The sequence below is a fragment of the Vulpes vulpes genome, chromosome 1, assembly GCF_048418805.1.
Source record: "Vulpes vulpes isolate BD-2025 chromosome 1, VulVul3, whole genome shotgun sequence".
Lineage (NCBI taxonomy): Eukaryota > Metazoa > Chordata > Mammalia > Carnivora > Canidae > Vulpes > Vulpes vulpes.
The window spans coordinates 112,327,317-112,347,017 of NC_132780.1; the positions used below are offsets into that span (position 1 = coordinate 112,327,317).

Sequence of the window (19,701 nt, forward strand, 5' to 3'; positions counted from 1 at the left end):
CACTAAGGGATATACAGTGAGTGCTGGGAAGCAGCTGCTGAACCAGGACTATTCCTTCATTCCTCTCCCATATTGTGGGGCATTGTGACTAGTTCTCTCAATGGAATTTAAATGGAGTGACATATGTCCCAAAGAGTTTTCTTCCCCATACCCCCACTAGGTAACTGCAGACCCTGAAAGAGGTAAGGAATATTAGATGGTGGAAGTTGGGTACCTGAATTAACATGTAGAAGACTTCTTGTAGACCAATAACATACTTCTACAGTGATAAGCCAGTAAAATGTGTAGGCTTATTTGTTGCAGCAGTAAGCAACACATTAACAAATACACACTAATATTCATGAAATACTTATTGTGTGTTCTGATTAATTTAGAAAATACTGTCATGTTTACTGCTAAATGTCTTGGAAAAATAAATTGAAATTAAAGCTGCAGGTACAGTTTGTCTACAGTTTAAGATTTGGAAAAAATGTTTGCTGTTAAGTCAGTTACTTTTTAATTATTTTTTTTTTATAAATACTAAATGATGTCTGGGGTGCCTATCAATAATTTGGAAAGTGACACCAAATGTGGCCCTACTTCTTAGTTACATCAGAGTGAAGCATTAAAAAAAAATAAAACAAGCTTAAAACCAGGTGTTAAATTATGAAATTCATTAAAACTTCTATAAGTGAAGTATCAAATCATTTAATCTCCTATACTCAGATTTTTACTTTTATTTTTAGCATCCATATATGTTGCACATTATTATTACATAGATGATCAAGTAATAGTTCTTTCTAGACCAAGTTGAAAACATATTTGCTGGAGATAGGTTTAAGAGAAACCCTAAAGCAGCAGATTATTGTCAAATACACTTCACTCCCAAATAAACATGAGGTAAAATAACACAAATATAAGTCCCCGGTGGGTTGACCTGAAAGGGGAATACATAGGTTACATTGGAGCTGTCTGAACACATATCCTCTGTCTTAGGTAGGAGAGATAGCCTTGATCTTATAAAGGGGAAATTTGGCTATTGATGGCTTTTAATTTTGTATGACATGTGTGTACTGGTTTGTGCATTTGTGTCCGTGTGCCCTGGGTGCGAGCAAAAGGATGGGTCTGTCAGTTGATGACTCCAGAGGCCAGAACAGAGTTGGTCAGTCTTGTAAACTAGACAGACCAAAGAGAAAAGTCAGATGAGCTGGAAAGAGGGATTGGAATGGGCTCTTAAGGCAGGAAATCTGAAAGGGACTTGCTGCTCATCCATTCATCTAGTCTTAGAGTTGTTTATTAGGGAAGAACCATTCAGAGTCTGAGTTGGCATTGTATCTGCAGGTGGGAGTTAGAGGGCTTTCATCTCCAAGATTGGATGCATAGAGCCACAATAGTTAAAGGAATGCTGTAGTAAATTGGTATTGTTATACTTTTAACTTTGCTCACTGTCTCTCTGAACCACTGCTTTTAGTTGCTTCCTCAAAAGCACCAAGAATTTCCCACCCCCAACAAGAACAAGGTGATTGCCTACTCTAATAGAAAGCCATAGATTGATACAGAAGTATTATTTAACCCAATAGCCTATAACTTTTTCCATTTTGTCTTTCTGAGTTTAAAATTAGAATTTAAAAGTATTGCAAAATCTGCAGTGCTTGGAGTAGTTCCACAAATTGTAGTGGGCTTCCTGCTGGTTGAGCGATACTTTGACTAATTGTACTGATACTCCTTTGTACTCACACAATTCTATATTTCTACATACAAATCTGTTTGGTTGCAGAGGATGGTCTAAATGACTTCATTGTTTTTTTTGCAGCATATAAATAAATTTAATGAGTCTTTAAAGACTTAAATTCTTTTTCAAATTTTAACGTTTCCAAAACTTCACTTTTTATTTATTCCTTTCATTTGTTTATTATTTAACGGATATTTGTTGAACATCTATATTACTCTAGGTTTTGGGGCTTCCAAGATGAGAAGATATAATATCTAACCCCTGAGGACCCTACAGGATTAGATCACCTGAGACCCGTGAGTTAGGGTGTACAGACGAAACAAATAATAATAATGAATTGGCTTAATCAGGGTTTTAACCTGGGTGATATTCCTTAAAATGTTTCCTTTTAAACTAGCATTTTAAATTTATTACTCTTTTCTTTTATTAGTTAAAATAGTCCTTTAAATAGAATCTGGACTGCATGTAGGTTAACTTCATTAACCAGCATTCCAAAAATTTAAAAATATTTTCAACTATTATTACTATTAGACAAGTGGTACTCTGTGTCAAGGGTTGTCAGGAACATTGGAGTGGGAAGGATTGTCAAAATATCTCCAAAATATGGTTTAAAGGTGCTTGTTCCAACTGGTGACTCCTTGCTAATCAGTAATGAGTCATTGATAAAGTTAGCATCTCACATTGTATCTTGTGATTACAAAAATCATTAAGACTTTTTTTTTTTTTTTTTTTTACTAATTAAAGGTCACGTTTACTAATCTAGCACCATAATTCCAGTCAGGCCTTCTCAAGTGGCTGGGAGGAAGAAGGGATGAGGTGAGGAAGATGGAAAGGGTGGTTCTTAACTTCTGGCCCCATCTGTGCTCTCAGGCAAGGCAGGATCTAGCAAAGAGGAAAATGGTTGAGGCTGGAATTTAAAACAAAAGCTTCTGGTTCAGATGATAAGGAGGCCCTCAAGAACAGCAGAATCAATGTATCCAAAAGGCAGTGCTGGAATTCGCCTCATGAACTAGGGGATTTCTTCTTGGCATCCAAGTCCTTTTTAATTTCTTCTAGTTTTTTAGCCACGTTTGGTATGTCATAGTTCTGAGCCAGATACATTCCAACCACGTTGCCAAAAGTAAATCCAAGCAGGAACTGGAGCATGGTGTCGGCGCGGAGGACGGCGCGGCTCGGCGGGCGGGTCGGATGATGTCATCAAGATGATCGACTTAGGCAGTGCCTGCAGGACCTCTGGGCAGACATTTGCCAACTCCAACTCATCCAGCTCCCACGCCTGCTTCCAGATTCTTCTTCGAGCCAAAGGGAGAGTGCATGGCAAGTTCTCTTTGGTGGATCTGGCAGGGAATGAGAGAGGTGCAGACACTTCCAGTGCTGACCGGCAGACCCGCATGGAGGGTGCAGAAATCAACAAGAGTCTCCTGGCTCTGAAGGAGTGCATCAGGGCCCTCGGACAGAACAAGGCTCACACCCCGTTTCGAGAGAGTAAGCTGACACAGGTGCTGAGGGACTCCTTTATCGGGGAGAACTCAAGGACCTGCATGATCGCCATGATCTCACCAGGCATAAGCTCCTGTGAATATACTTTAAACACACTAAGATATGCAGACAGGGTCAAGGAGCTGAGCCCCCACAGTGGGTCCAGTGGGGAACAGCCAGTTCAAATGGAAACAGAAGAGATGGAATCCAGCTCTCATGGGTCCCTGATCTCAGGCAATTTCTCCAAGGAAGATGAGGAACTATCTTCCCAGATGTCCAGCTTTAATGAAGCCATGTCTCAGATCAGAGAATTGGAAGAAAGGGCTATGGAGGAGCTCAAGGAGATTATACAACAAGGGCCAGGTTGGCTTGAGCTCTCTGAGATGACTGAACAGCCAGACTATGACCTGGAGACCTTCGTGAACAAGGCAGAGTCTGTCATGATCCAGCAAGCCAAGCACTTCTCAGCCCTGCAAGATGTCATCAAGGCCTTGCGTCTGGCCATGCAGCTGGAAGAGCAGGCCAGCAAACAAATAAGCAACAAGAAACGGCCCCAGTGACGACTGCAAATAAAAGATCTGTTTTCAAAAAAAAAAAAAAAAAAAAAAAAAGTCTTAAAAGTCTGAAAAGTCTTAAAATTCTAGAATAGTGTTTAAATGATGTGAGTAATCCTGTTGTATGATCACATAGGGGTTTCATGTAAATTAATCATGTTTTCAACATTGCCTAAAAAAAGATTCTACACCAAATCTCTTTGCTTGCTTGGAAATTTGAATATAATCTAGGAAAGGGTAATAAATGGTAATCACTCCTACTAATGTACATTAAGAGTAAGGGCAAAAAAGGAGAGGTTTATATTTAACATTCATCACACTAATAAGTGTAGGAACTTTGAAGGAGAATGTAATTGTATACAACTTAATAAATAGATGATCATAAATGATACTTTAAAAATAGGCTATTTGCATTAAAATAAAATTAGATTTATGTGTGCATATGAAAGTGTGTCTCATAGTAATTTATATTAAAGGAAACAGCATATTGTTAAAGATATTAATCATTGCAAACAAAAATTTTACAGATATTTTTACCCTCTAATTGGATTTTATTTCTATAATGTTATATAATGAAGATAAGGAGAAATAAATGATTGGTTTTGCATATTCTAGTAATGCAAATTTTTCTTAAGAGAAGCTTTACAAAATTCTTGTTACAGAGTGGGCAGAGGAATAAGAATTTAGATCAGCAGACTTAATAGAAGGAAGAAAGTAATAAAGCATAGTAGTTAAGGCAGGGGCTCTGGAGTCCTACTGCACGGATTCAAATCCCAGCTCTGCCACTTCCTACCTGTGGCAAGTTGGGCAAAGAGACTTACCCTCTCTGTGCCTCAGTTTTGTTGTCTGTACTCTAGAGGACCCTCTTGCAAAATAAAATGAGTTTACTACTTTTACTAGTACTACTAACACTACTACTACTACTACTACTACCACCACCACCTTTGCCATTGCTGGTTCTGCCACTGCTAGAGGATAAATGGGAATGAGGTGAAATTTGTAGAAGTTGGATTAGGCAGAAATTGGCACATGGATGCCACATGTTTTAAAGCAGTTGAGTACAGAGCCTAATGCAGTTAAAGATTCAGGAATAGTAAAGATAAGTTAGAGGCCTGAGACATACCATACACTTATTTGGATATACTAGATTACGTTGTAAACAGACTACTTTAGACTCCATGACGTTTTAGTTTTGGTTGGAGGGTAGGTATTTAACTATGACTGGGGCAGAGTGGGAAGTATTGAGGTCGCTGACATGCATTCAATTCTAATCAAATGAAATTCTTTAAGAAGTTAGTTTCTTCATCTTGAAGATTAGGGTGTTGTAGAGGACTTTAAAATCTGAGTTTTGATATTCAGAGTTCTTAGGAAGCACAAGACTTGTTCTAGTCTACTTTGTGAGTGGTAGAGTTAGAACTCAAACCTAGTGCAGGAAAAAGTGATGTTATAATTATGTTGAAAAAATATTAACCATATTTTAGCTTAATGTTAAAATGTCTAAAAACCAAAATAAATACATGAAGTTAAAGTCACAAACATGGGATAGTCATGAGATGATCAAGAGTCCAACAGTTTGGATTCAAACATTAGACTGAATTGTGGTTCAGAGTTGGGGCTCTGGATCCAGAAGATTGTCTTGACTTAAAAAAAAAAAAAGGAAGAAAAAACCTGGGACGTTGTTTTCTGCTGAGTTTAGTAAATAGCTCTACATAAATAAAGCAACACACCATTTCTTGAGGTTTCCACATCTGTGTGCCTAGCCTTCTCTAGGGTACAATACCAGAACTGCATCATAAGAAGAGGTATTCATGTGGATGGAAAATTAGCTTGACATATCCTGAGAAACTTAGAGTTAACAGAACTAAGTTTGGAGTGTAGAAGAACTGAAGGAGGCTTCATATCAGGCATGTTAAGGCTGGCTCAGACCTTAGCAACTGAGGAATGATTAGGTGAAAAATTCCTTTTGGGTAGATTTATTATCATTTCTAATTGGTTGCTGCCTCTCCTTGTGAAATTATTTTTTTCCTAGTCTGTTGACATGAGACTTAACTATTTGTCTTGCTTTGGCCAATGCAGTGTGCATCAAAATGATGCTGTGTCACTTTAGAACAGAAGATTTAAAAGCCCTCACAGGATTTCATTTCTGTCTTTTCTTCCTTTTCCAAGAGAATAGCATGTCCTTCATAGAGATTGTTTCTATAGTGTGAGACTCCAAATGGAGCAAAGGGAAAGCTGACAGTAGTGTAAATAAACATTAGTAAGATATAAACCTTTTTGTTCTAAAGCCGTTGAAATATTGGCATTATCTCTTATTATATTGTAAGCTACTAAAGACTGGTTGATGTAATTTTTCCTGCAGCAAAGATACTTTTATCTGGTTACATTTGGGCATATTGCTCTTGGTGAAAGTCTTTCAGTGGGCAATGTCTGTGTCAGTTTGAATTCACTGTTAAATTTTGCCTAAGATATCACTGTGTTCTCAATAAAACAATTTTTCTAATAGAATCAGAAATGATACATTTTTCCTAGCACGGCCAAAAGGTTAATTATGAATAGAAGTAATAGTTTGTTTGGCATAATATGGTCTTAGAAATGGAAGAGCATTTTCCTTTTTTTTTCCTGAGGAGAAATGAAGCCCTTGTTTTAAAATTATAATGTTTTAAGTTCATTGGAACCATAATGATGCTTAAAATGAATTGACATGTCATTTTTGTTCCATCCACAATGGCTGTTCCATCACTTTTTGAGGAGTCAGACTGGCATTCATCATGACCTTTGAACACAAAGGGAAAACATTTTCAGCGTGTTGAATGGCAGCTGGAAATAAAGTGGCTCAGTGAAAGTATATCTAATTTACTTTATTTTTTCTTTTTAAGGTTAACTTTCTTTGGAAGTTCAAATACTATGAATAACCACAAAGTCTACAATTATGGCTGGCTAATCTATGATTTTGAGCTATGCTTCCCGTGTAACATCTTCTTTGAGCCGAGGGCATTATTCCAGAGAAAGTCCAAAGAGTAATGGATTCATTCTAAGCAAGAAAAGTAACTTTAGAAAAAAATAAGAAAAACTCAGGACTGGAAAACACAAGTAGACAAAGAATTTGCTGTCACAGGTGCTTTTGAAGGTAATTATATACCTTCCTAGCATCCATCAATGGCATCCATTTATACTATTTTTTGGAGGAAGATAAAAAGAAATACTTGGCTGTTGTGTTCACAGATTCAACCCTAGAGTTTAGCCTCTTGGGCTTTTCAGGTCTTCATGGAGGCAGATGAAAACTGTTCACTGAGGAAAGAGTAGTAAAGCTGTGAGTAATCTGGTTTACCACCAACACTGCCTCTCATCCCAAGACATCAAGATTATATCAGTCACGTTAGGTAGGGTAGGCTTATGTTATGGTAAACAATTCACCTATTTCTATTTCTTACTCCTGCTACTTATCCTGTACAGACAGGGACTTTTGTTTCATATGGACTCAGACTGAGATTGTTGAGGGCTCTACCATCAATCTATTATATAGCTACATTATCTGGAACATGTGATTCCATAGTTTATCAGCACAAGAGAGAGAAAAAATGCTCAAGAGTTTTTCGTGAGCAGTTAAAATGCTTTAGTCCAGAGCAGATGCATACTACAAACTAATAGCCAGAACTAGTCACATGGCTCTCCCTTTCAGGGAGACAAGGAAGTAAAATCACTCTCCCATTACCTAGCAGGACAAGAGGTCTAGTTATGAATGAACTCAACCACGGAAGTGCTCGACCACAAATGTGAACAGAGACCAATCTTTAAAAAAAAACAAAAAACAAAAAACTCCCCCAAAACCTGCTGGGGACCTTGAAATGAAAAGACACAATTATCAGACAAATAATAAAGAAGGGTTGTTCTATCATAAAAAGAATTTGGGAAACTTTATGAGCCAGAATAGAACTTTTCCTTTGGAGAATTGTGTTTACACCTGTGTCTTAGAAACTTGTCATGTATCCATTGTTTCAAAACTGTTTTGGTCGTAAAATATTTTAAATGGCATTATTAACTGGGAAACCATTATGATCTTTTCAAAATAAGAGTCTGTAACTGTAGCCAAGCTTTTTAAACTAGAAGGGATTATAATCATAATAATAAAAATGAATAGTTTCTCAATATATGGATTTTGGCAGTGGTAGGGAAAGAATAAGGAACAAGTTGGTGCCAAAGAAATGGTTACTGAATAAAAGACAGTCATTGAGTTTGAGAGAGACCAGTTGCATCATGCTGAGTCATTTCTTTTTCCATTTCTGTTGCAAAACCAGACAGAGACAGAGGACCATCTCCCAAAATTTCAAGATCTTCTAGTTGATGAAGAATACTAGTTGTATATGCTACTTAGAATAAAAAAATAGTAGCAGAATGAGGTAGTTTAACTGGCAAAAATTAAATCATGGATTTGAGCATGAGTAAATTTTAAAACCTCCTTCAGGCAAGTCTAAGGTAGAACCTTAGTAGTAGAAGTATTGCTGTAAGTGAAGCAGGGATCATACCATATTTATGTACCATTCTACCTCCAGAGTCAAGCATAATCCCTAACGTATAGTAGGCACTCAGTAAATACTTATTGAATAAATGAATGTTGGTGGAATGAGTTTATGTGGAAGAAACTTTGTAAAATGTGAAGCACTATGTAGACAGAAGCTGGCAAAGACTTGAAATGAGAAGTGTAGTTTTAAAAATGAAAATGAATTAAAGTAAAAGTCAACTTTTGACATCGAATGGATACATAGGGTTATGAAAGGTAGACCTCTTAATTTCCTCAGGTAAACACATGAGGTAATCAAATGGAGGATTGTTCTTTCCCTTTCCCTTTCCCTTTCCCTTTCCCTTTCCCTTCTTTCTTTCTTTTTTTAAGATTGTATTCATTTATTCATGAGAGACATATAGAGAGAGGCAGAGACACAGGCAGAGAGAGAAGCAGGCTCCATGCAGGGAGCCCAGTGAGGGACTCCATCCCCAGACCCGGGATCACACCCTGAGTAGAAGGCAGATGCTCAACTGCTGAGCCACCCAGGCATCCCTCTCCCTTTCTTTCTGAGAGCCATGATCGAGAAGGCATTAGCACTCATGTAAGGATGAACCATTGTTCATTTAGAGGCCTGGATTTTCATAGAACACAGTACATCTGTCTTGAGAGAGCTATAATTAAATGACATTTTATAAGAGTGGTTAAATATAATGACCACTATGACAATATACTCAGCACTCCTATGGTTTAACTCTCATAATTTCTTGCCACTTGTCAATTTTACCTCTTTTCAAATACTTCTAACATTTCTGCTGCCTTTGTAAGAGAAAAATAGAAAAAAAAAAGGTGCTTTTTTGGGTAGATTCTTCATTCAAGACTATTTTAAAACAATCATTTATCTCTACATCTACTTGATTTAAAATTTCTCTCTATACTTATTTTAAAAGATTTCCATTTTCTTCATTTCCTTTCTCACATTGTCAGTTCTGTTATTTCTTAAATCAGCCTCAGATCTGTGTCTCAACAGGCTTCATTTAATGCATTGTTTTAGAGTCCATGATTCCATAGAGAGTGAGACAGAGTATTTCTTAACATGGAGAAGGCCCTTCAGGGTTTAGCTTAACCTGTATTCTTCTCTGTCACCATTCATCCTTCCAACTTCTCTCCCTCCAGAATATGTCCCTAGCTACACATGGCATTTGACTGTTTCCCAAATACAACATGCATTTTTATGCTGCATCAATTAGGATGTTTCAGAAAACATGTAAGTGTCTTGGTTTAAAAAAAAATTATTATTTCATATAAAAAAAGCCCAGTGAGAAGGAGAGAGAGATTCTCGTGTTAGTTGATTCAGTGGCATAGTGAAGACATCAGAAACCTAGGTTCATTCTCTTTTCCTTTGTGCCATGTTTAGCATGTTGCTTCTTTTCTCTTCATGGACATATAAGTTGGGTGAACCAGCTCCATAAACAGTGTTTTCAAACAATAGTGTCTGCAAGCAGTAACAAGGAATTTCTCTGTTTTGCATCACTTTTTAGAGTGAGAAGGATTTCCTGAAGTTTTTAGGCATCAACTCTTGTCCCATTGGCCAAAATTGTATCTCCTGCCCTTGCCAATCTCTTGCTGAGAGGAAAATGGGCTTAAACTAGGTGCAGTTCACCCAGAGTGGTTAAAGGGAAACCTTATCTTCTTGGAAGGACTCATTGGAGAAGGTTAAATGAAACTGGGGTCTTCTTGATAAGTAAGAAGTTGGGAAATAGCTGTTTAGTGAAAAACTAACTTTTATAAGCACAACTTTACTTTTCTACATGTAATATTTTCTACCTGCCCTCCTCCCCTTAAGGTAAAATTATATCTTTAACCACCAAGATTCTCTTCAAATGTCATATCCTCTGTGAAGCTTTATTTCTACTCCCTTTCTTTACTTCCCAAACTAGTTGTTCATATTCCTAATAAAACACTTAGAAAACTGTTTTTGCATATATCTGTATCTATATGTCTCTTCCATTAGATGACAGATCCTGGAAATTAAGGGTTAATTTGACAATGAAATCCTAGTATTTGACACTTTACCTCACTCAGAATAGAGTGAATGTTTGAAAGTTTGAATGATCATAATCAAACTATTAGAATATCTCAGTGTGTCTTGTAAAAAATCATTTATATAATCTAACCCATAAGAAGTACTACTATTCTAAGGATGGCTTTTCTCTTGTAATATATGGCTGGGCTAGAAATATGGTAATATATAGCTGGATTAGAAATAATGATTTTCCTATCTTTTGAAGACTTCTTTGGAAAAGACCTTTAGATGCCAAGCTTATCTGGACATAAAAATCCAAAATATCTGATGCTGTCCTAGGCTCTTCGCTTACAAAATAACATAGGGATAGGCCCGACTGTTACAAAGTTCAGAATCTGGTGGAGCAGATAGACTTTTTAAATAAGTAATTAAAATCTAGTATGTACATCCCAACCTAAAGCAGGAACTCCAAAGGAGGAAAGTGGTAAACTAGTACATTTTCTTGGATATCCCTTTGGATAATCCCTATCCATGGTGGAAGTGGGAAGTGATATCTAGCTTTGGTCAGAGAGGATATTAAGGACTTTTCCAGATGAACCAGGGAGAAAAGGAATGCCAGGATGAGGCGGAAGCGTATATAAAGATACAGCAACATATAATTGGAAAGTGCAAGTAGTTCTACAATCTTGGAAGACATTTTGTGAAGAATAATAGCAGGAGAGGTAACTTTACAGGGAAATAAGGAGTTCGATTATGAAGTGTGTTTTGTGTCACAGGAAGGATCTAGAACTATTCTGAGGCCTTTAACGGGGGTTGGTTAGCTAACTTTGCATTATGACAAGGGGAACATACTCTTCAACTAGCAAATGGATTGTGAGTTCTCAATGGGTGGATGATGGTAAACTCATTGTCAAATTAGAGAACCTCAGCAGACTAAATTGATATAAAATGACCAACTTTCTGTTTTACTTTAAAAAAAATAGGAAATCTGAAATGGATCCTCTCCCCATGAGCATTTTTCATCCTCTTATTGTCACCTGGGGGATCTTAATGCATTTGGACTGTTGCCTGCAGCCTTGGCCTTGCCCCCTAAGTGGATATTTCAGTGATGGCAGCACACCCTCATAAAGATGGACTGCTGATTACATTTCCATTAAAGACCAGACCCATATCTGTCTGCTAATCTCCCTGCCAATAAGAGTTATATTTTTATAATGGCCAGTTTACTGTGGAAGAGAACCACTTTTCTTGTCAGAGTGCAAAGAGATAATGTACGAAATGTAAGATTGTAGCCTTCATCAACAAATATCCCAAATGGAGTTTCTACAATAGTTTTTACATATCATTTTTCTGAAAAATTTTTTGTCATATACCTTTCTTTGTGGTAAGTTATATTACTGTCTACCTTTTTTGATTTTATTTGTCTACTGTGGGTATAAAAATGAAAATGGATGAAGAGAGCATAATTCCAATTACTCATAATCAGATATCTATGAAACACTTGTTATATCTCAGGCATTAGTTTAACTACCATGCCTTAAAAAATGAATGTGGCCACAGCTGTTGCCCTCAAAAAGCTTAAAATCCAACCTTGCCTTCCTTTTGAGTGTAAGGCACTGTGATAGTAAATACAAAAATAAAACTCTTGTTAAGGAAAGAAAACCATTACAGCACTGTGATTAGGTAGGGAAACTAGGATTCAAATTATCATTAGTAGTAGGTTTAATTATAATAGAGTCTGTAACAGTAATTTTAACAGTTTCATCTTTTCTTTTTTTGGTGTTGTTTACCCATTGTTATGGAAAAATGTCTATGTCCCTTTCAAAATTCATGCTGAAGCCCATAAACTTCAATGTGATGTATTTGGAAGTAGGGACTTCGGGAGACAATTAGGGTCAAATGAAGTCATGAGGGTGGGTTATGAGATGTTATAAGAACAAACATCAGAGACCTAACCTTTCTTCCCCCTCTTGATTACTCACTCTCTTGTTCTTTCTAAGTGTACATACAGAGGAAAGGCTGTGTGAGCACATGGCAAACAGGCAGCTACTTGCAAGCCTGGAAGAGTGCTTTGGCCAGAGTCTGACCGTGCTGGCACCTTGATCTCAGACTTCTAGCTTCCAGAACTGTGAGAAAATAAATTTGTTACTTAATTCCCCCAGTCTGTAGCGCTTTGTTATGGCAGCCCCAGCTGACTAGTATACCCATTCTAGAGTAGGTACTTTCCTTTTATATTTCTTTTCTTTTTTAAAGATTTATTTTATTTATTTATTCATGAGAGACACACAGAGAGAGAGAGAGAGGCAGAGGCACAGGCAGGTTCCATGCAGGGAGCCTGATGTGGGACTCGATCTCAGGTCTCCAGGATCACACCTTGGGCTGCAGGCAGCCCTAAACCGCTGGGCCACTGGGGCTGCCCTCCTTTTATATTTCTTAATGCTCACTATGACCCTTAGGCAGCTGTAATTGTCCTTATTTTATAGGCATGTAAACTGAGGCTGGGGGCCTTAAATAATTTGCCTGAGATCATAGAGCTAGTAAAATGGCAAGTCAGGATTTGAGCCCGTATCTATGTTATGCCTACTACTAAATTACACCACCTCATGACATAGATTCATTAATCTTTGTTCTCATATATGGCAAAGTATGCTACTCAGATATTTATATTCTAACTCCCAAATCTCCACTTTTTTTCGTCTCATAATTTAGTAATAATCAGACAAATTTGTTCCTCTTTCTAATAAGCATTAAAAATGTTTGACAATAGTCTATCATTTCTGTAATGATTTCAGGAGACAGAAACTGGAGAATATTTTTTTTCCCATGATATCTGAGTATCCTCTTTTTTTTTTAATTTTTATTTATTTATGATAGAGAGAGAGAGAGGCAGAGACACAGGCAGAGGGAGAAGCAGGCTCCATGCATCAGGAGCCCGATGAGGGATTCGATCCCAGGTCTCCAGGATCGCGCCCTGGGCCAAAGGCAGGCGCCAAACCGCTGCGCCACCCAGGGATCCTGAGTATCCTCTTCTTTAGTAACTATTTAATTTAGTAATGATAAGGGTAATCAATGTAACAGTTGTCTGACACAATATGATAGCACATTCGTCATATGATCACTGAGATTCTTTGGGTCTGTTTTTATTTATTGTGAATAATATGTGATGCGAATCAGTGGTGGGTGGGACTAACAGGTACATCATTTAGGAAGTCATATGGGTGTTCTGCTGTTTTTGATAGGTTTTCTTTTTGTCACTTCAGGCCCAGCTTTTCACATATGGAGTACTTATTAACACATTTGGTAATATTTTCTTTTTCCAGTATCTTTTGAACTTGTGTATTTCTTTGGGTGGCTGTAATAATGCACATTTATTCTTCATATCTTTTGAAGGAGGTCTGAATGTATTCATGTTACTGCCTCATTGCTGTCTTTCCCCTTAGAGCAAAACTCCTTCAAAGAGTTCTAATTTCTCTCCTCCCAAACTATTTAAAGCTAACTTAAGGCAGATTCACTTCAGACTGCCCTGATCAAGGTAACTAGTGACCTTCACATTGCTAAATCTAAGACTTAATTCTCATCATTAGTAGTATTTGACACCATTGATCTTGTCTTGCTCCCTTATTTCTTTAAGTAGTTTTTAATGGTTTGATTTATGTATAGATATAGTGAAATGATCACCACAATAAGTTGAGCTAGCATCCATCTTCTCATATAGATACAAAGAAATAAAAGGAAGAAGAAAAGAGTAAAGGAAAAAAGATTTCTCTTTGTGATATGAACACTTAGGATTTTACTTTTTTAATGACATCTCTGTATCATAAAACAGTGTGAGTTGTCATTATGTTCTACCTTACATCCCTGCTACTTACTTATCTTATAACTGGAACTTTGTACCTTTTGTCCACCTTCCTCTAACTTCTCCATCCCCAAACCCCTGGCTCTGGTAACCACAAATCTTCTGATCTCCTTTTCTATGAATTTGTTTTGTTTAGATTCCACATATAATTGAGATCATACAGTATTTTTCTTTATCTGACTTATTTCTTTCAGCCATCAAGGTCCATCTGTGTTGTTGCAAATGGCAGTTTCCTCATTTTTATGGCTGCATAATATTCCTGTGTGTGTGTGTGTCACACACATGTCACAACTTCTTTATTCATTGATAGACACTTAAGTTGTGTCTATGTTTTGGCTCTTGTAAATAATGTTACTGTGAGCTTGGGGGGTTGCAGAATCATTTGAGTTAGTGTTTTAATTTCCTTTGGATATATTCCCAGAAGTGGAATTGCTGGATCAAATGGTAGTTCTATTTTTAACTTTTTAAGGATCCTTTGTACTGTTTTCCATAAGGGCTGTACCAATTTAGAGATTGTAGGCCGTACCTACAATCTCACCAACAGTAAGCAGAGGTTCCTTTTTGTCCACATCCACATAAGCATTTTTTATCTTGTCTCTTTGGTGATGATCATTTTAACTGGTAGGCAGTATCTCATTGTAGTTTTAATTTCCATTTTCCTAATGACTAGTGCTATTGAATGTCTTTTTATGTACCTCTTGGCCTTTTATATATGTTCTCTGGAGAAATGTCTGTTCAGGTTCTTTGTCCTTTTCTAAATTAGGTTATTTGTGGGTTTTTTTGTTTTGTTTTGTTTTGTTTTTTTTTTGCTTTGCTTTGTTTTGTTTGTTTTTTTTTCCAATTGAGTTGTATGAATTCTTTTCATGTTTTGAATGTTAACTTCTTATCTGATATAGAGTTTGCAGTTTTCCCCCATTCTTCAGGCTGTCTGTTCACTTTGTTGGTGGTTTGTTTTGCTGTGCGGAAGCTTTATAGTTTGATGTAGTCCTTGTGTTTATTTTTGATTTTATTGCTTGTGCTTTAGATGTCATATTCATAATATTATTACTAAGTCCCATGTCAAAGAACTTTGTTACTTTGTTTTTCTCTAGAAGTTTTGTGGTTTCAGGTCTTACATTTAAGTGTTTAATTCATTTCAGTTAGTTTTTTGTTAGTTGTGTAATGTAATGAGTTTAGTTTCATTATTTTAAATGTGAATATTCAAATATCCCAGCACCATTGAAGACATTGTCTTCTCTTTACTTGTCAAATATTAGTTGACTGTGTATGTTTGTGTTTCTTTCTGGTTATTATGCTGTTGATTCTGTCCATTGGTCGATTTGTTTTTATGCCAGTACTGTACTGTTTTTTGATGACTGTTCATCATAGTATAGTATAGATTGAAAACAAGAAGTGTGGTATCTCCTGCTGTTCTTCTTTTTCAGGATTTCTTTTGCTCTTTGGCTTTGTGGTCTTCATTTGTTTCTTATAAACTTATAGGAGTGTTTTTTCTATCGCTGTGAAACTCCCATTATTATCTTTATAGAGATTGCATTGAATCTTAGTGTCTTTTGGTAGTATTGACATTTTAATAATATTAATTTTTCCAGTTCATGATCATGGGATACTTTTCCATTTATTTGTGTCTTTCTCAATGTCTTTCATGAGTGTTTTGTTGTTTTCAGATAGAACTCTTTCACCTCCTGAGTTAAATTTATTTTTAAGTATTTTATTGTTTTTGATGCTATTTTCAATGGGATAGATTTTTTCCATTTTTGGATTTTTGTTGTTGTTGTTGTTAGTATATACAAACACTACCGATTCTTGTATGTTATTAATTTGTATCCTGAAACTTTATTGAATTAATTGATTAGGTACAACAAGTTTTTTGGTTGAATCTTCAGGATTTTCTACATGTAAAATCCTATTGTCTTGAAAACAAAGACAGTTTTGCTTCTTTCTTTCCAATAATAATACCTTTTATTTCTTGTTCTTGCCTCATTGCTCTGTCTTGGACTTAAGTACTTTTGAATAATTGTGGTGAGAGTACGCACCTTTGTCCTATTTCTGAGTTTAGGGAAATAGCTTTCAGCTTCTCACCATTGAATATGATGTTGATTGAGAGCTTGTCATATATGGCTTTTATTATGTTGATGTTTCTTCTATGCCTAATTTGTTGAGTTTTATCATGAGTGGATGTTGAATTCTGTTGAATGCATTTTCTGCATTTGTTGAGATGATCATTTGCTTCTTTTTGATTATTCTATTATTACGATGTATCACTTTGATTTGTGTATGTTGAACAATCCTTATATCTCAAGGATAAATTCCATTTGATCATGATGAATGATCCTTTTAATATGCTACTGAATTTGGTTTGCAATATGTTATTGAGAATTTTTGCATCCATTTATATTCATCAGGGATATTGTATGTAGTTTCCTTTTTTTTTTTTAAATTTTTTATTTATTTATGATAGTCACAGAGAGAGAGAGAGAGAGGCAGAGACACAGGCGGAGGGAGAAGCAGGCTCCATGCACCGGGAGCCTGATGTGGGATTCGATCCCGGGTCTCCAGGATCGCGCCCTGGGCCAAAGGCAGGCGCCAAACCGCTGCGCCACCCAGGGATCCCTGTAGTTTCCTTTTCTAATAGTGTCTTTCTGGTTTTGGTATTGGGAGAATGCTGGCCTTGTGAAATGAGTTTGGGAGTTTTTTGATTTTTGGAAGAGTTTGAGACAGTTTGATATTAATTCTTATTTAAATATTTGGTAAAATTCCCCAGTGAAGCCATCTGGTCCTGGGCTTTTTGATATTGTTGGAAGATTTTTTGATTACTGATCCAATATTCTTACTCATAATTGGTCTATTCATATTTTTTGTTTCTTCCTGATTTAGTCTTGGTAAGTTGAATGTTTCTAAGAATTTTCCATTTCTTCTAGACTGTCCAGTTTGTTGTTCAAGGTAGTTATTCATAATAACCTCTTAGAATCTGGAATTTCTGTGGTATCAGTTGTAAGGGTTCCTTTTTCACTGATAATTTGGCTGACTTGAATCATTCTTCTTTTTTTCTTGGTTAGTGTAGTTAAGTGTTTGCCAATTTTGTATCTTTTTGAAGAACCAACTCAGCTTTGGTTATTCTTTTCTCTTGTTTTCCTGTTATTTATTTCATTTATTTCTGCTCTATCTTTACTCTTTTCCTTTCTTCTAACTTTGGTCTTGGTTTGTTGTTTTTATAGTGTCTTAAGATGTAGAGTTAGGTTTTTTTAATTTGGGGTCTTCATTGTCACTTAATGTAGGAATTTATTGCTATGAACTTTCCTATTAAGACTCCTTTTCTACGTCACATAAGTTCTGGTATGTTTTATTTTCATTTTGTCTCAAGAAACATTTTTTTAAATTTCCTTTTTAATTTCTTTGATCCATTGATTGTTTATGAGAATATTGTTTAATTCTCATGTGTTTGTGAATTTTCCAGTTTTCCTCTTGTTATTGATTTCTAGTTTTATGCCTTGCTGGTCAAAGATACTTGGTATAATTCCAGTCTTCCACAATTTGGTAAGATATGTTTTGTGATATATTGCCAATCCTAGAAAATATTCCATGTTCACTTGAGAAGAATGTGTAATCTGTTGTTTTGGATAGAATGTTCTATATATGTCTTTTAGGTCCATTTGGTCTATAGTGTTCAAATATTCTGTTTTCTTATTGGTTCTCTGTCTGGGTGATATATCCACTAATGTCCCCACCTATTATTGTACCATGTGTGTTTCTCCTTTTTGCTCCATTAGTTTTTGCTTTATATACTGAGGTGCTCGATATTGACACCATAAATATTTACAGTTGTTATATCTTTTTGATGAATTGATCCCTTCATCAATGCATAATGACCTTTTAGTTTCTTTTTAACATTTTTTAGTTTAAAGATTATTTTGTCTCATGTATGTATAGCCACTCCTGTTTTTTTTCTCCCATTTGTTTGAAATGTCTTTCCATTCTTTCACTCTTAGCCTATGTGTGTCTTCACAGCTAAAGTGAGTCTCTTGAGAGCAGTATATTGTTGGATCTTGATTTTTATCCATTTGGCCATTCTTTGTTTTTTGATTGAGGAAGTTGATCTGTTTGTGTTTAAAGTAATTATTGATAGGTAAGAATTTTTACTATTGTCATTTTGTTAATTGTTTCTGTTTTGTAGGTTTATTCCTTGGTCCTTTACCAGCTGTCTTTTTTTGTGTGTGTGCATGTGTGTGTGTGTGTGTGTGTTGATGCCTTTTAGTATCGGTATGCTTTGACTTCTTTGTCATGTTCTTTTGTGTAATAACTACCAGATATTCCCTTGTGGTTTCCATGAGGCTTACATAAAATCTCTGATAACACTCTGTTTTTAAATGATTATAACTTAACTTCAATAGAATTTGTATATTTTACATTTTTGCTTTTTCTTTCCCACACATTTCAGGTTATTACTTATATAATTTTCATTTGTTATTGCATAATTAATAACAGATTATTTTATGGGTTATTTTTGCTTTTTTTTTTTTTTACAACTTATAAACTGGAAATGGGAGTTACATAGCACTACAATACTATACTACAGTATTAACTCTGACTGTGTTTACCATTACCAGTGAGATTTATGCTATCTTTTTGTGTTTATATGTTAATTATTGTTCTTTTACTTCCATTGAAAGAATTCTCTTAAGCAATTTTTATAAGGCAGGTCTGGTGATAATGAACTTCCTCAGCTCTTGTTTGTGTGAGAAAGTCCTTATCTCTCCTTTGTTTCTGAAAGACAGTGAAGAACTACCATCAGCCTTGACTATGAATTTATCTCTTTTCCTGTGTGTATCATGAGAAGCCTCCACAACTGGTATTGGCTTTGCTCTGAGGGCAGTCTACTTTGCCTGCCTCCCTCTTGGCTTGAGTGCCACTGAGCTGTGTAGCTTTTAGTAATTGTCACAAGCCCTTTGGTCAGGTGGCGTTAGAAGGCATTCTCCACAATAGGCAGGGCTGTGAATTAATACCTTGCCTGAGTATGGGCAAACCAGGATCTAGGATGACCAAACTGCTTATTTCAGGCATTCAGTCAGACAGATCTGTATCTTATAAGGTTCCATGGTCAGTGTATGCCCTCTAAGTTGGTTCTGCAGATGAGCAGAGCTGCTAGTTGAGATTACTCCTCGGGCACTGCATGTGTGAATTTGGTCTAACAAGATCTATGTTCTGGTTGTTGCAAGTCCTTCCCCACTTCTTCATCACAGTGAGATTCCCAGTGACTATACCCTGCAGATTCCCTGCAATCTCTCTGATGTATGATCAGAGTAGGGTCTCCTGCAATGTGACCCACACTGCTGAGGTGGGGGGCTAGTTTTACCCTCTAGGCTTTTTTTTCCCATTGGAGGATCCAGAAGCTTAGGGGAGACCTTTGTTCATGGTGCTATGCTTTCCTGGGAGATGGTCAATGGGATCAATGTGTAGATGCTTCTCCTGCCCTTCTAATGCAGCCTATCTTGGCCTCTGAGGTGCAGGAGATTACTTCAGCCTCACCTCATGTTCTAGGATTCTCTCAGTGGCATCTTGTTCTTGAATAAATGTTAGCTC

General features: G+C 36.4%; 1 protein-coding gene across 1 annotated transcript; it reads right to left on the reverse strand.

The window, feature by feature from the left end:
* Positions 1-2,438: 2,438 nt before the first annotated feature.
* Positions 2,439-2,901, reverse strand: LOC112913769 (short transmembrane mitochondrial protein 1). The gene has a single exon (XM_025990633.2). It carries the CDS (start codon positions 2,855-2,857, stop codon positions 2,714-2,716), a length of 144 nt encoding a protein of 47 aa, XP_025846418.2. The 5' UTR covers positions 2,858-2,901; the 3' UTR covers positions 2,439-2,713.
* Positions 2,902-19,701: the final 16,800 nt, after the last annotated feature.

Excerpts from the sequence above, each read along its gene's own strand:
- LOC112913769 (XM_025990633.2), bottom strand. The coding sequence starts at position 2,857 with ATGCTCCAGTTCCTGCTTGGATTTACTTTTGGCAACGTGGTTGGAATG.